At 34.5% G+C, this 18,412-nt stretch overlaps 1 protein-coding gene across 1 annotated transcript in view; it reads left to right on the top strand.

Moving 5' to 3' along the window:
* Nucleotides 1-12,924, top strand: part of LOC132225970 (NKG2-A/NKG2-B type II integral membrane protein-like) — a 31,552-nt gene extending 18,628 nt beyond the window's left edge. The window contains 7 exon segments of the mRNA XM_059680885.1: nt 7,775-7,889; nt 8,374-8,472; nt 8,966-9,019; nt 9,557-9,708; nt 11,581-11,681; nt 11,990-12,138; nt 12,853-12,924. Of these exon segments, the coding sequence (XP_059536868.1) occupies nt 7,775-7,889; nt 8,374-8,472; nt 8,966-9,019; nt 9,557-9,708; nt 11,581-11,681; nt 11,990-12,107 (639 nt within the window). The 3' untranslated portion in view covers nt 12,108-12,138; nt 12,853-12,924.
* The last annotated feature ends 5,488 nt before the right edge of the window (nt 12,925-18,412 follow it).

Here is an 18,412-nt window from a genome sequence, read left to right as displayed (position 1 = left end):
GCCTGCTGAAAGCAGGTATCTGGGGTTTGTTTAGCTTCTGTAATTGCAACTTTGTTGCTTAGAGTGGAGGTCAGAGCCGGGTGTGGCAGGCAGGGAACCTTGGCTTCCTCCATCACTGGAGCAAGAAAGCCTCCTGCTCGCTTCAGCTGTGTGGCTGCCGGCCGCCATCTTTGTTGAGTTAATTTGCATATCCTGGTGATTAGCCAATGGGAAGTATAGTGGAGGTATGGTCAATTACCATGCTTGTCTATTATTAGATTAGATTATTATTATTATTTGCATAACTAATTCACTTCATTGTACTGATGGGGTGGTCATAATAATCTGGCCAGTCATAATAATCTAGCCACTCAGTGTATATGAAAGTTTGGTAGAAGAGAAGGGGAGAAATGTCCTAGCATAAAATCAGAAGAAACAGTTCATTTAGAATTCATCTCTCTTGGACATTTCAAATCGTTTATTTTAACACTCTAAAATATAACAACCTAAACCCAAAGTAAACTGATTTTATAGAGACTAATGACAATTATTTTGAAATAATTATCTCCTACACAGGTATGCATATATCACATTTGCCTGACACTTAAATTGCTTAATTTTACCAACATTGTATATTTTATTATTTTATTCTTTCTACAAATTAAAAACACTTCCATTCTTTTAGGAGTAAATAAGACAGAGTATAAAATTGGCCTCTATTACAAAAAGATAAATGGTGTTAGAAGTCAGTTAACTAACAGTTTTACCATAGAGGGGTGGAAAAATCTATAAGATGTGTAAAAATCCACAAGATATCTGTTGATGTAAAATTACAGCCTCTCATCTGCATGCAGATTATTGAACTAGTTTATAGTTAATGCAATGGCTATAGTATACATTTGCTTAAGCAGATTGTGATTTCCTTAACCTGAGTCAATCACAGGTTAGAAATTGTCAATATTTTAATTCGATTTATACACAAATCTCATCTTTATTGTACCTATTTTTTCAAAGACATAGATTAACAATTTATAGAGTTTACAATGCGTTTTTTTATTACTGGTTTAGCATGACCAACTACTCTTTCATAGTCTCCAAAACACTCATCTACACTAATAAAAGAGAAACATGCAAATTAACCATCACACAGACACTCCGTTACACCCACAAACCATGCTCAACAGCCAATCAGGAATGAGTATGCAAATTAACCCAACTAAGATGCCAGCAGCCATGGAGCTGGAGGCAACAGGAAGCTTGGGTTGCCCTCGGCAATGGAGAAAGCCACGCTTCCCGCCTGTGCTGGATGTCCCTGGGCTCCACTCAAGGCTACAAAGTTTCAATTATAGAAGATAGGTAAATCCCAGATTCCTGCTTCCTGCCTGCCCTCGACTCTGCTCAAGGAAGCACTGAAAAAACAGAAAAAAAGAAAAAAAAGGAGAGGCTGGGAGCTTGGGTTGCCAGGGGGCATGGACAGCCTGAAAACGGCAATCAGCCCCTCACCCAGGCTGGACAGTCACCCCAGCAGGAACCCCCCACCCTGCAGGGGCTGTGGGCAGCTTGAAAATGGCCCTCAGCCCTTCACCAGGCTGGCCAAACCCTCATGGGGTGAGGGTACCTGCGGGGGGCTTGGCTAGCCTGAAAACAGCCATTAGCCCCTCACCCAGGCTGGTCAGGCACCCCAGTGGGTTCCCCCACCCTGAAGGGGTGTGGCCAACCTGAAAACGGCCCTCAGTTTCTCATCCAGGCTGGCCAGGCATCCAGCAGGACCCCCCACCCTGATCTGGGACACCCTTCAGGGAAAACCAGCTGGTCCCCACCCATGCATCAGGCCTCTATCTATATTAATAAAAGGGTAATATGCTAATTAGACTGGGAGACCTTCCAGACGTTCTTCTGTACAAAGCCATGGTGGCAGGGAAAGGTAGAGGCAAGTTAGAGGTGAAGAGGGGAGGGCAGTTGTGGGTGATCAGGCTAATGGGGGGCGGGGCTGTTGGTGGTAAGTAGACCAGCAGGGGGACTAGTTGGGGGCAAGCAGGCTATCAGTGGGTGTTAGTTGTAGTTGACATTGGTGGCTGGGGGAAATTTGGAGTGAGCAGGCCAGCAGGGCAGCAGTTGGGGGAGAGCAGTTCACTGGGGAGGGGAGGTGGGGGCGAGCAGGCCAGCAGGGCTGGGCAGCTGGGAGAGAGCAGGTCGGCAGGGGCGGCCGTTGCGGGTGAGCACACTGGCATAGGGGGTAGTTGTGGGTGATCAGGCTGGTGGCGGGGGACAGTTGGGGGCAAGCAGGCCGGCAGGCAAAGTGGTTAGGGGCAATCAGGCAGGGAACCAGGCAGGTGAGTGGTTAGGAGTCAGCAGACCCAGATTGTGTGAGGGATGTCTGACTGCCAGTTTTGGCCCAATCCCTGTAAACCAGCAGTAGGACATCCTTTGAGGGGTCCCAGATTGGAGAGGGTGCAGGCTGGGCTGAGGGACAACCCCCCCATGCATGAATTTCGTGCACCGGGCCACACGTCACTTATTAATGATAAGATTTGCTTAAAAGATACTTTTGTACTAACCCTATGAAAAGTGGAGAGTCCAGACTGAGTGGTGATCCTTTGCCTATTCATGCTTCAGAGTTCAAAAGATCATATGTACATGTTATCCTATAACATTTACTGATTCTAACAGTTTGGGGATAGAGTGAAAAGGCAGAGAGAAAAACTAACTACAAAAAAGAATGGCAATATAAATTTTACCTGAGACCAGATAATTTTCTTTTGAGTGAACATTTCCCAGATAACTCATTTTAGACTAATCTGCAAAACTAGGCCAGTTGGTTACAAAGCAAAAGGATTATATTTCCTCTCTCCAATGACGTATTGCAAATAATCTTGATGCCATAAACACATTTCTCCACTCTATTCTTTTTTTTAAAAAATATATTTTATTGATTTTTTACAGAGAGAGGAAGGGAGAGAGATAGAAAGCTAGAAACATCGATGAGAGAGAAACATCGATCAGCTGCCTCCTGCACATCTCCCACTGGGGATGTGCCCGCAACCCAGGTACATGCCCTTGACCGGAATCGAACCCGGGACCCTCCAGTCCGCAGGCCAATACTCTATCCACTGTGCCAAACCGGTTTCGGCTCTCCACTCTATTCTTAAAAAAAAAATTAAAAATGGGTGAGATAAAAATTAAGCTTACAACCTTAAATAATTTAGCCATTTTCTCTCAAAATAGGGTAACTGCTGCTAACCACCTCCCCAACCCCCCACAAATTAGAAAGCATACCATATTCTTTAGAGAAGGTTGTTGTGTTGGCTTTTCTGTTCTTTTCTGTGAATGAAGTGCATGTTTTAAAAATTATTTTCATCCAAAAATTTTCTGACCTCAATTAACTTCTCAGAATATATCAGGTAATAAATAATGACATTGTTCACAGGGTTTTCAAATGATTTATTTAGAGGATGGGATAAAACCATACTATAGAATTTATTTTTTATCTTTTACAAGTGCAATTTTATTTAATTTTTTATTTTTTATTACAGTTGACATTCAATATTATTTCATATTATTTTAAGATATTGAGCATCGTGGTTATACAGTTATGTAATTTATGAAGTAATCCCCAAAAAAGTCTATTACCCATCTGGCATCTATATTCCCTTGACAATGGGCTTTACATCCCCATGACAATGTTGTAACTACCAATTTATACAATTTTCTTTTAGAATTTTTAAAATTCAGGAAGGGTGTTTCTCAATGGAAAATTTTATAATCTGTGGTTTATTTTGTTACCTTTTTTACCCTTTGGTGCGAATATTTAAGTTCTATCTCTTAGTAAATTTCAACTATCCAATACGCTGTTACTGACTATAGTCCCCTGTCATAGCTTAGATCCTTAGGCCGTATTCATCTGTCACTGAAAGCGTGTACCTTTTTCCCAACCTCACTCATTTTCCCCACCCTCCCCCAACTTCTGGGAACACTTTTTAATGAATTTCATATTTTTTAATTCTACATATAAATGATACCATACAGTATTTTACTTCCTCTGTTTAGCTTATTTCACTTAGCAGAATACCTTCAGGTTCATCCTTATGACAAATCACAGAAATTTCTTGTTCTCATGGGTGAACCATAATCCTTTGGGTGTGTAACATTTTCTTTATCCATTCGTCCACTGAAGACACCTAGGTTGCTTTCAAACATTAATTATGGTGAATAATGCTTCAATGAACATGGGAGTACAGATATCTCTTTGCAAATAATTGTGTTACCCTGACTGGATATCTTAGTTGGTTAGAGCATCGTACCCATACACCAAGGTTACTGGTTGATCCCTGGTCAGGGCACATACCAGTACATAATCTCACTCATGTTTGAAATATAATGAACAGCGTAAAATGATCAACAAAAACAGATCCAGAGACAAAGAAGCATTGATCGGACCGTCAAACCTCAGAGGGAAGGTAGGGGACGGTGGAGGTATGGGGGAGAGATCAACCAAAGGACTTGTATGCATGCATATAAGCCCACCAATAGATACAGACACCAGGGGGGTGAGGGCATTTGTGGGGGGGGGGCGTGAGATGGGGAACAATGGGGGGATAAGGAAACATATGTAATACCTTAATAAATAAAGAAAAAAATCAAATAACACTTTTCTGTTTTTTGTGTTTTGGGTGTGTTTTTTTTTTTTTTTTTTGTAGTAGATGCACAATTCTGTCAATTTATTTAAAAATTTTAAACTGTAAAAAAATTAAATTAATTAATTAAAAATCTTTAAAAAAAGAATCAAACAAGTTGATTTCTTTCTATTATCTATCTATCTATCTATCTATCTATCTATCTATCTATCTATCTATCATCTATCTATCTATCTATCTATCTATCTAAATCTATCTATCTAATCTCTTTCCCTTTTCTATTTTGAAAATCAATCAATAAATTAAAAATTATAAAATAATTGTGTTGTCTCTTTGGATACACATTCAGAAATGAGATTGCTGGATTATATGGTACTCCCAATTTTAATTTACTCAATTATTAAGATGAATATTTTCTCTATTCTTGATGTAATATGAGAAAGATGAAAAAATTCTATCTGATACACACTAGATAATTTAATTGTAATGTTTTATTTCTTTTAATGTTCATGTGTCATTTAACATGTGTTTCAAAGTCTACTATTTCAGCCTCCACAGTGATGGTCAAGTGAAATTTTTAAAAATGACATTTCTTTTCCTCCTACATCATTAGACTTGGGTGTTTGTCATTTACAACAAATATTTATATTAAAATACAAACTACTAATTATAATTTGAATATGAATTAATAAATAACATGAGTATGAACTTAATATTTCAATTTTATACATATGGTATAGTTCAGTGTTGCTTAATGTCTTATCCTTCACAAACACTTATTAATATCGGGAAAATTTATATATCTAATATACAAATAATGAAAATAAATACAGCAATTTTAAAAACAAGAGAGTGTGAGAAGATACATTTGAGGATAAATATTTGTGACAGTTACTATATGTTGAAAATGTAGTAATTCTTCAGAATATTAGTGACAAACATCATTAAGTAGCTATTGTTAATGGAATTACGGTTTTAGATTTATTCTATTATAATTAAAATAACATAATGAGTGTATAAGTAAAATGAGGTAATGCCATTTTTAGCAACCTTGTATAAGAGTAGATCTTAAAGATCTGAGATACTCTTCACGAGGCCTAAGATTTGTGATTTTAAGATGAAATAAGTTAACTGCATGAATGGTCACGTCTTTTGTCCCAGAAATCTTTTAGAATATGAAAATAATTTCTGAGAGGCACCTACCAATGGACAAACTAAGTGACGCACTGCAAGCTCAAAGTCTCCTACATTCAGAAGATGTGTGATGAGATAAATCATCTTCAAAATTGCTCAAGTGTAAGAATTTCCTGTTCAAATTCTAAGTGACACAGTGATGAAAATCTACTTTTTTCAACTTCGGATTCACTCTCAGTCTTCACAGGCCACTCTGTGGAGACCACAGACATTTTTTTACAGGAGTGACCTGGCCTCCCACTGAAGGATTCATAACTTACTGGCTTCCAGAGGTATGTGTGTCTGTTCTCCTGTCTCTCTACTGGCCCAATTCATTTAATGGGAAATTACAAATGCTAGATGTGGTACTACCGAAGTACAATTCACATACTATCAAATAAAAGAAAACACTGGTATCCTTATTTGTACAATTTAGGGTAAAAAGAGTAAAATATGAAATACGTTGGTAGATATCTTAAAATATTTAAATTTGTGCCTGTACAAAATTACTAAAGAGCATACATTCATGTATCTTTGGGCTTGAAAATCAGTATAACTTAAATAAAATCCCATTGGATTTTGGATTTTGTAATTAATAGATATAATCATCAATGTATATTATTTCATATTTATCCCATATTTTAAAAATAAATGCTTAATAAGAATTCATCAAGTCATGAAGGTAAAACATAATTCCTCATATACACTTCGATTAAATAAAATCAGTGTGACTTGCAATAAAAATTAGAATCTATTAGTCTCACTAAAATGCTTAAACTTTTAAAAACCTTTGTTGTTTAATATTTAGACATAATTATAAACAATCAAAATACTGTTTAGAAATTGAGCAACACATGCTGAAAGATGCCACACCGATAAGACACTCCTGTCTAATGAATTACATTTTCATTGTCTGATATGAATCAGAAATAGTAACAAGGCAATTGTGTTAAAATAATTAAAACAAGTACATACTGAGAGTTTATAAATATCAGACTGATTGTTATCTTTACATGCGTTATATCTTAAAATATTTTATTCCCACCTTAGATTAGTAAGCTAAGTGATTAAACACTAAATAACTTTTAAAGGTAATACATTATAAATTTCAAAGCCGGAATTTATTCAAAATCTCACTGACTGCAGAGCCCATTGACTGAATTGCTGAATAAATTATCAGATTTATTACATTTGCCTACACACTAAAGTCACCTTCACTGACTTTGATAGCCCTAGGATCTTTCAGGATTTTTGAACCAACAATGTTCCTCCATAAATGATGTACACATTTATTAATCATTTTATGGTTTCATATTTTAAATGTTAAATAAATTGTAAGTTACTTCTGTAAAATTAGTATTTTTAAGAATCCTTTAATTGTCTATTGTTTTTATTATTTTTAACTTTGGGATACCTTTAGAGTGTCATGTAGCATGTTTCAGCATATAAAATATTTTCTTAAATTATAATGTTTTAGAACTCCACAAATATTTAAAATATCATGTGATATTTTAAAATATCATCTGCCATTTTAATAAATATGAGTGACTAAATAAAATTAATGTATTAAAGAAAAGTACTATATATTCTAATACTACTATTCCCCCAATTTTAAAACACTCAATCTGCAACCATAAATTGCCATAAAAATTGGTGCATCACTTTTTTCTATACAGCATTTTAATATTCACAGTTATTTAAAATGTTTCAGTGGACTCTGACTTTAATAATGATATCATTATTCTGATTTTCTTTATTCTTCGTTAACTTCTTACTTTTCATTGCTTCAACCAATAATATTATGTTAAACATAGAATATAATTTCAAGAACTATTATTCTATTATGAAACACATTGAAATCTCTATGTAAATTAGAAGACTTCACATTGGTCAAATGCAAAGTGAGTACTGATACTTTCTCACACTCCACCCACAAAGACTATCCTTGGGGTATTGTCATTGCTCACATCATTTACTAATTACTTAAGTACTGTTATCATAGGCACCATCCCTGTCATTACCCAGCCTCAGAGATGGATGAGCAACAAGAAAATGACTCAGAAATGAGTCTGGTTAAGGACTTAAGGAGACAGCAAGTGAAAGGTAAGGGAATGAACAGCTCCATTGTACCAACCGAACAATAAATATTCTGTGTGGGAATAAACTTTCAAGTGCTTTTCAAGGCCTTCAATGGAATCACAAGGATGACTAAAGCAAAGGTGACACATTTAATAGACACACAGTATAATTGTTCTAGGTTGTGCACCTCGGATATAGAGGTGTGCAAAAGAGTAGGGAATTAGCTCACATATTTTTTCATTTGTAAGGGTCAGAGTTTAAAGTTGGATCACAGAATTCTAATATGAAATCTGAGGGCTAATATCTTTGAGGCACTGTTGTAAGGTGTCGTCTTTGACCAACAACTCATGGAGAATTGTGTTTTCAGAAAATGAAATGGTACATCTGAGAGGAAGATTCCACTGCTAGGTACAGTTTTAAGATTTGACTTTGATTTGCTGTGCACGTGGGTTCTCTTACGTGTAAACTGTCTAAATAGTATCTCCATCTCTCCTTTCTCCTCCTGCAGATTCACCATCACCTCCAGAGAAGCTCTTTGCTGGGGTCCTGGGAGTTATCTGCCTCATCTTGATGTACAGTGTAGTAAGAGTGATACTTTTTATACCTTGTAAGTTTTTGGAAGATTTTAGGGAAACATCATTTTAAAGAATCTGAGTGCCTCTAAGCACTTCATAATACAGTATTACAGAATAGAATTCTCATTTTAATGTATACAGTTAGATAAATGTGCTATGCTGGATTTGTCAAATGCATAAGAATAGAATGATTTGTAGAACATATTTTACTCATTTATATATTCTGGTTTCATAACTTAAATACATATTTTATAGGAATCCAAAAGACCTTACTGAGAAATGCAAATTAATTCTTGATATTGGGTAAGCCAATACTGTAAGAGATGGTACAGTTGGTTCCCATAGGCTTTTACAATATTTTCCTTTAAATCTGTGTTACTTTATTCACTTTTCTTAGTAACTCAATTTTGTTACTGATAATTCTCATTATAGACAATATTTTAAAAAAACTTCAAGCTACAAACAAAAATTATTATGATTTATTTAGATTAATTACCTTTTAAACAATTACCTTAATATTTTAAGGTACTGGTAAACTGGAGAAGAACAATTCATCCCTCAATACAAACATCCTGAAAGGTACATAATAATTTTCAAAGTTCTGATAGTAGAAAAGTTTAGATTTTTGTCTCTATCCTAAGCTAGGCAAAAATGACAATAGACTTTTTGAGGGGGGAGGACATAAATTATAAAATGATCAATAAATATTTACAAATAATTATAAAAAAGTATTTCTTCTTATGCAATAAAATGAAGAAGTATTTACTTAAAATCGCCATACCCACTGTTGCCAATTATCTCAAAATTCCTACTGCTCTATTATGTTGAGACAAAATCCCATTTCTATTCTAAAAAAAAAAAAAAGTGGTTTCATTCAATGACTTCCAAGACATTAGAGATTTAATATTTTTCTTTGTGTTATTTCTTTATGTGAGCACATGAATTAGGCAATAAGAGGTGACCCTTCTCCCTGAGTGGGTGTATGAGTGTTTTTTATGTGTATCAGCCTGTGAATGTGCATAGATATTATGCACAGATATGTATGTACCTGTGCATATATGTAGATTAATTTTTATTCAAATTGTATTTGGTTAAAATTTTATAATTTTCCTTTAGCATATCATTGTGGTCATTGTCCACTGGAGTGGTTTACATATTCCAAAAATTGCTACTACATTAGTACTGAAAATAAAACATGGATTGAGAGTGTGCTGGCCTGTGCTTCTAAAAACTCTAACCTGCTTTATATAGATAATGAAGAAGAAATGGTAAGATTTTAAGTGTTTCAAACATTTTATTAAAAGCTTAGTTTAGTCTATATTGTATTAACAAAGTTGACATATATCCTTGTATATATTTTAGTTATCATTTTGAAGTGTTAATATTCTATTTTTGATTTACATTTTATTTGTATTTGATAACATTAATACACATTTGTTAAGTTCCAATGTTGCTTTTCATAGAAAACCATGTTTCTATAAATGCTTGTTCTCTAAAATAAACTTTGCTACTTAACTTTACCATATGTCTACAACACTGAAGATACCATAATTGTGCAAATTGGTTGCAAAGTGAATAGAGCTATGTAATTACAAGTCAGATCCCAAATGAAAGTTTCCAACCTCTGCAGCCCTGCTACTGTGTATTCTTTCATCACATCTTTCCCCTCTTTATTTAACCACTCTCCTAGTTTTTAATATGATGGGATGTTGCTTGTTCTGGATTTCATATAAATGGAATCATACAGTGTGCCTTTCTTCATTTTTCACCTCCATCTGATGTTTCAGAATTTATTTATATTGCTGCATGTATCTGCAGTTTGTTAATTTTCACTGCCAGTTATGGGAATGGAACACTTTAAAGTCGATTCTACCTGATGTCTCTCATTGGGGATGTGAGTTTCATGCCCTCAGCAATAAAAAGCCATGCTGGGCCCACTGATTTTAGTTATAGGGTCCCCTTTGCTGGTCCCGCCTCCAGCCCTCCTACCTTGGTTTCTCTTGGGGGAAGGAAAACTTACTCTGATTGCTGTTGTTAGCAGGTGTCCTAATGGATCGCCCTGCAGGCTAGGCTGGTGTTGCTGGGCTGAATTCTCTCTCTGATGCATGGGAGGAATGGCTTCTTTGAACTACCTCCTATAATGCTATGTTGGGTATTGGGAAACAGCAGGCCTAGGTTACTGCTGTTGGGTGAAGATATGTTACCCTGTCTGTTGTTCTCTAATCTTGGGGTACAAAACCTTTTTCCCTTTCTCTGCACTGTCAGAGCTCTCCTTTACTGACATCTTTCACTAGTTCTAGAATTTGTAGTTGCATTTAGCAGGGAATAGCAGAGAAATGAGTCTCTGATACTTAGACTACTGGATTCCACCAACACAGAATAGATCAGTTCAGGTCTTATTTGGTTCAAGAATGATGTGAGGCACAGAAAACCAAATTTTTGGCTTCCATGTCATTTGTTTTCTTAATGACGTCCCTTAATTTTTTTCTGAAACCTAAATTATGAGAAGCATAGTAGAGATCTACATGGATTTAGTCACAATATCAAATACTTGAAATAAGTATTTGAAAATTTATTTAAAGCCTTGTTCTGTTAATTTTGTCAACATTGGTAACTACTACATTGCATATATCAGTATTTTCCTTGCTAACATCACTACTAAGTCTCAATGTTCAAGAATTAATTTTATTTTATTTTTAAATATATTTTATTGATTTTTTACAGTGAGGAAGGGAGAGGGATAGAGAGTTAGAAACATCGATGAGAGAGGAACATGGATCAGCTGCCTCCTGCATACCCCCCACTGGGGCTATGCCTGCAACCAAGGTATATGCCCTTGACCGGAATCGAACCCGAACCGGGACTCTTGAGTCTGCAGGCCGACGCCCTATCCACTCAGCCAAACTGGTCAGGGCTCAAGAATTAATTTTAAATCAAAAGTAGAAAAAGTACGAACATTGTTGAAAACTTTTACCAATGTGAATTCTTGGTTTATGATTTTATGCTTAATATTGATTAAAATCCAACATCTTATTTTTTCTGAAAATGAAGGATCATATGAAAGTACACTACTTGCATTTAAAAGATAATACAAACTTTCATGATGATCATTTAAATAAAAATTCTTTATTTTGTGGTAGGAATTTCTGAGTTTCATGTTACCACCATCATGGATTGGAATTTTTCGTAGCAGCAGTGGTCATCCATGGATGTTGATAAATGGTTCAGCTTTCAAAATAAAGTAAGTTGTTTTTTAAATACTGCATAAGAAATACAAAAAGGAGACATTTAAATGAGTATTATGAATACATTTGTTTTAGTTGAATTATAAACTTGAAGAATGAAGTTCAAAGTTAATGAAATGTTGATATAAATATTAAAGAATGAATACCCAGTTTTCCTAATAACCAGTTCTTACTAATATTATGTGAAGAGTATCATTACCTATTTTCAAAATGTTTTCCTATTACACTTATATGAAAAATGCTATTTATTGTTTCATGGATTGTCTCCATACACGATAACAACAAAATTATGCATTTTTCTTAGTTACAGAATAGCAGAACTATCATCTGATAAAGGTGACTGTGTTCTGCTACACCTATATGGCCTCACATCATGGAGTTGTGGAGCTTCAAAAATATATAGTTGCAAACATAAGCTTTAGAGGTAAAACACCTGAGTTTGGATTCTGTTGGGTAACTTTATTTTTCGTGAAATGGAAATAGTATCATTTGCATAACTCTTTTTTTGCATAACTCTTAAAATTAATTATATTGTTTGTTCTAATACTGAAAAATTCCTTAACAATTATTAGAGAATAATATACACATTCAAATGTACAGATATCATTAATTTTAGTTTCTGATTTTTGTTTTGTTCAACATTATGTTTGCGGCATTCAGCCTTTCTGACCGATCACATTGTGAGGCAAACCCACAGCGGCACAAAGTGGATTGGTGGTTGCCAAGTGTTGATGAGAGGTGGGAATAAGAAATGACTGAAAATTGGCACATTGTCTGGGGCCTGAACGTTCTCTAAATTTTGATCATGGTGACAGTTGCAAACTCTGGGAATATGCTAAAAATCACTGGTATATACGTACACTCTGAATGGATGAATTTTATGCTCTGTAAATTACACCTTAATAAAACAGTTAAAAACACTTGGGATTATATTTGGGACAGCATTTAAAAATTAATTTATAAAGATTAGTCATTTTACAATATTGATTATTCTAACTAATATCATGCTTTATCCTTCTATGTATTAAGTTTGCTTTAATTTATCTACTATACTTTTAATTTTCCTATATTGAAGTCCTATAGAAACATGGATATTTTATGGTCACAATTTTGTAAATGACATTTTTATTTTTTAAAATGTTTAGTAATTTTTGCTGCTTCAAACAGAAAAACACTTGAGCTTTGGGACAGCATGGATGGACCTGGAAAATATTATGCCAAGTGAAATAAGCCAATCTGCCCTAACCGGTTTGGCTCAGTGGATAGAGCGCCGGCCTGCAGACTCAAGGGTCCCAGGTTCGATTCTGGTCAAGGGCATGTACCTTGGTTGCGGACATATACCCAGTAGGGGGCGTGCAGGAGGCAGCTGATCGATGTTTCTCTCTCATCGATGTTTCTAACTCTCTGTCCCTCTCCCTTCCTCTCTGTAAAAAATCAATAAAATATATTTAAAAAAGAAATAAGCCAATCTGAGAAAGACAAATATCACATGATCTCACTTATTTGTGGAGTCTAATGAACAAAATGAATTGACCAGCAAAATAAGACCCAAAGCAGGGAGGCAGGGAACAGACTGGCATACCTTGATGTGGGGTTGGGGGGGACTAGAAGAGATAAACCAGAGAAGCTACATATTTATATGCATAGCTCATGGACATGAGCAATAAGGTATTGAGGGCCTGGAGTGGGTGTAGGGGCAAGGAGAAGGGGGATAAGGGAGAATGGGAGATGCCTGTAATACTATCAAAAATAAAAGTATATTTTTAAAAAGACAATTGAGGTTTACATGTTGATCTTGTATCCATTGACTTCACTGATTTTTTTTTCAATTTTATTAAATTTAGTGGGTTAACATTCATTAGTAAAATTACATAGGTTTCAAGTGTACTGTCCTATGACACATCATCTGTATATTTCATTGTGTGCCCTCCACCTGAAATCAAATCTTTCATCACCATACACTTGACCCTCTCTATCTTCACTATCCCCCTGCACTCCTTTCGTTCTGGTAACCACCGTTCTGTTGCCTGTGTCTATGAGCTTTTGTTTTTTTGTTTGTCTTGTTTGTTCATTTGCTGCTTTCAGTTTTATATTCCACATATGGGTGAAATCATATGGTTCTTGATTTTTTCTGTATGATTTTTTCACTTAACATGATATTGTCAAGACCCATCCATGTTGTTGTAATAAAATATACAGATGCTGTGTTATAGAATTGTACACTTGAAACCTATATACTTTTATTAATCAATGCCATCTTTATAAATTCAATAAAATTTTTAAAAATTTGATGTAAAAAAATAAAGGTTCTGCTCAACTAAGGTAGTCATCTACAAAATTAGAGAAAATATTTGCAGATCACATACATGATAAGGAGTTAATATCCAAAACATACCAGGAACCCATACAACGCAATAGCATGAAAAAATAATCCTATTAAAAACGGGGAAAGGTCCCAAATAGACATTTTACCAAAGATATACAAATGGATAAAAGGTTCATGCAAAGGTGTTCAACATCACTAATCATCAGGGAAATACAAATCAAAACCTTAATAAGATATATCACAAAAATACAAGAGACAACAAATGCTTGTGAGGATGTGGGGAAAAGGGGAGCCCTTGAGCACTGTTGGTGGGAATGTACACTAGAACTGCCATTATGGAAACCAGTATGGAGATTCCTCAAAAACTTAAAAATAGAGCTATCACTTCATACAGCAACCCCACTTTTGAATATATATCCAAATTAAATGAAGTTAAGGTATCTGTACTCCCATGCTCATTACAGTATTATTCACAATCGCTAACATTTAAAGACAGCATAAGGGTCTACCAACAAATGAATGGACAAAGAAGATGTGGTATATTTAAATGTATGCAATGGATTACTATTCAGCCATGAGGAGAAAGAACTCTTGTCATTTTTTTATCTTATTCTTTAAGTGCGACTTATAATAGCTCTGTGAACAAAGCATTACTCATTACCTACTGTATTCTGAGAAGTATAAAAATCTGTGGTAAAAATATGGGGTCTTTAAACCTGTAATTTAATGACACAGAAGAACAGAAAAGGCAACACAAATAATTTTCCCTAAGTGATAATATACTTATTCAAGGAACTGGATAGAATTTTTATGAAAAATAATGCCTACAGATATATTGAATAATAAATATGTGGCAACAGAGATGGCATTTCAGATCCTGAGAAAAGAATGGTCATTCAATAAAGGTAATGGGAAAAGTCATTACTCTGTGGAAAATATTGACTAGCAAAGATCTAATTATGAAAAAAGTCCTCACAAGTTTAATAGAAAATATAGTAAAATGCCTCAGGATCTTTAGTTAAGGATACATTTTTTTCAGTCAAATTCCAAAACAACCAAATTATAAATGAAAATAATGCAAGAAAATAATAAAAAAACACCATGATGCTAATAAAAACCTGAAGTTGTCTGATTTGTATGTCATGAATGTGATTTACTTCAGAACAATTTTGAAAAGATTTATTATTTATATGACTGTTTATTTATAAATTCTAAGATAATACCATAGGGAAATTTTTTTCTTTTGTTCCGTTATATGATATAGATTGATATTAAAAATACAAAAAACAAAAATTAAGTTGTGTAGCATGGGCTAAGTTAATGTAATGAAAACATTTCTTTGTGAAAGAAATTACATCTCAATAGAATTGCTTATTTTTAGAATTATAGAAAGTTTCAACTGAGATGGGGACAAGAAATTTCTCCACTACTAGCTCAGGAAATTATGCCAAACAATATTAGTTAGCAAGATGCTGGCCTGTTCTACTTCCTGTTCCATCAAAGTATACATTTAAGATTTATGGGATCTCTGTCATGTGTTCATCCTGTTGCAATGTTCTAGTTGACACTGTACATGCCCCACCAGTGCATTATATCTAGCTGAATGTTCTGAATTAATATGTTAGGTTGTAATAAATAGATTCTAAATTCATATTTGTTAAAGTATGTTTACAGACTATTGGCTGTGATATTGCTCAACTTGTCACTTCTGATTCAGTATACCCATGCATATCCAGACTCAGCTCTATTTCTTCCAGTTCATTTTATTTATTTTATTACTCATGTGAATTTTCGAATTTGTCTTTTGGGCATGTCCTTATTAAATTAAATACATTTACAGAAAACTCGAACTACAACAGTTTAATTTTTCAAAACCATACATATTATGCTTTTATTTCTTGTCAACTATCCACAAACACTTCTGACCACAGTTTTAGTGTCACAACTTGGCGTGACCACCCTGCCAGGAGGACTGTTGCTCAAAGTTGCACTGTGGTCTCCTTACCTCCTCCCCTGATGGTAGCCACACAGGAAGGGCTGAACACATCATCAGCCATTTAAGTTAGATTGTATCATATTTGCCAAGAAGGCCAGTTGATTAGGCCTAGGTGGTATTCTCACTTAAGAAAAGTAATTTGTAAAGAGTTTCTTGAGGTGATGGTGGTGGGTCACAAATGATTTGAAACCAGGCCTTTGGAAAATATCATAATTTTCTTTCCCTTGTAGTTTCAAGAGGTCAGATAAATATGCACAAATGAGACCCATACATGTATTTTTGTAGTCAAGTTATTGTTTCTACATACATTCATTTTTGATGGTTTTATTGCATTTGTTAGAAAGTATGTTTTCTGAAATCTATGTCATGTACTTTTGCAATTTGTATCATTGAAGCATCACTAATGTTCAGCAAATCCTCAATAGATGTTCCATCATGACAGAGTGAGTATATGCTAACCACTGAGAAGGAAATTAGAATTTCTTTGTACATAGTATTTCTTTATACAAGTAAGGTTCATTTTTAATTCAACCCCTCCCTTTTAATTTTTTTTAACTCAACATCTGGGACTCAGAATATGTTTCTCCCAGAAACCATAAAACTGGATTTCAACTAGACTTATTGTGGTGATCATTTCTCAATATATACAATTACACACACACACACACACACACACACACACACACACACACACACACACACCTTGATCAGAGAAGGAACAACCTGTTTCTTGTGAAAAATTTAGACATGCCCTGCCTGGGGCGGGGTGGGGGTGGGCCTGAAGGGGTTAATGGGGGAAAAAGTGATATACGTAATACTTTCAACAATAAAGATTTAAAAATAAATAAATAAATCACTTTGGCTTCAGGATTTTCTAAAAGACTGCTGATATCTTGAAGTAAAGAATGATGTTGCCATTTAGAACATTACTCACAGTGGCCAATACATGAAAACAATGAAAATGTCCTTTGATAGATGATTGGATTAAGAAATATGTATAATAAATAGACTACTCAGCCGTAAGAAAAGATTAAATACTGCCATTTGGGACAACATAGAAAGACTCTGAGAATATTATACTAAGTGGAATAAATCAGTCAGAAAAAGCTAATAGCCATGTGATTCCACTCCTATGTGGGATATAAAACTGAAACTCATAGACACAGACAACAGGGATGGGGGTTAATAAAGGATAAAGGAGGCCATGTTTATGGTGATAGAAGATTATTTGACTTGGAGTGGTGGGCATACAATGCAACACACAGATCATGTATCATAGAAATGTCCACTTGAAATTTATATAATTTTATTAATCAATGTCACCTCAATAAATTGAATTAAAAATAAAATAGTAAAAGAAAAAAACACTACCCCCCCAAAAAAAAAAAATGAGGTTTATATAGATCAGCGATTTTCAACCAGTGTGTCTCAGCACCCACATTGGTGTGATGCAAGAATTTTTTAAACATGCAATACCTATTTACTCAGGGGCACTGACCTCTTTTCCTTTAGATTGTAAAAAAAAAAAAAAAATGATAACAGCCAACACAATAGTCTTCCAGTGTGAATGAATCAAAATTATATCTATTTTTGTCAGATTGGCAAAGATATATATTTTTGATATGTTGTGGAATTTTAGTAATTAGTCTGTATCTATATGTGCCGTGAGATGAAAAGGGTTGAAAATCACTGATATAGATCCTAGCACATATGCTAAAGATTGTTTTTATCATGAAAAGGTGTTGAATTATATAGTAATTGTGTTTTCCATGTTGATATATGCAAGTTCTTTCCATTTTTAATCACAGTTTATAGAAAGTTACATTTAATAATTTTTCTTTCAATGAGAAAAAAAATTCAATTTGGTCATCTATATTAGTTTTATATACACTGGTTTGGTTTAACATTGTTTTGGGATGTTGCAATGGTTTTCATAAATGAGATTGACTTTCGTTTTCCTTTCTGAACATGTTCTCATCCTGAGTATCAAAGTAAATCTAATTTTAGTGAATGAAATTTCAACTATTCATTTTCTCCCTACTGATTGGAAGAGTTTGTGTAAGTTATAATGATCTCTTTCTTGAAAATTCATTATTTCTCTCCTGTGGATACTATTTGCCTTTTGTGTTATCCATAAGCAAAATGTTTATGTAACCTACTGATTGCATAACAATTATTTTAGCTTTTTCAAACATTGCAGAATCAACTTGTGCCTGTGTTAATTTTATCTCACACGTATTGTAAAAGTAAATATGGTCTATTTGTTCTATTAGCTGAAGTTGATTGCATAAAATTATCTCATTGTTAAATAAAGTGTGTATTCACTGATTTAAATTTTGTTTTCATGAGCACATGTTTAGTGAGAGTTAATGTGAATGACTGCATTTTTAGTTGTTTCCCTCAGC

Source organism: Myotis daubentonii, chromosome 2 (assembly GCF_963259705.1).
Source record: "Myotis daubentonii chromosome 2, mMyoDau2.1, whole genome shotgun sequence".
Taxonomy (NCBI): domain Eukaryota; kingdom Metazoa; phylum Chordata; class Mammalia; order Chiroptera; family Vespertilionidae; genus Myotis; species Myotis daubentonii.
Note: the sequence above shows the minus strand (reverse complement) of the source record. Positions and strands in the feature narration are given on the sequence as shown.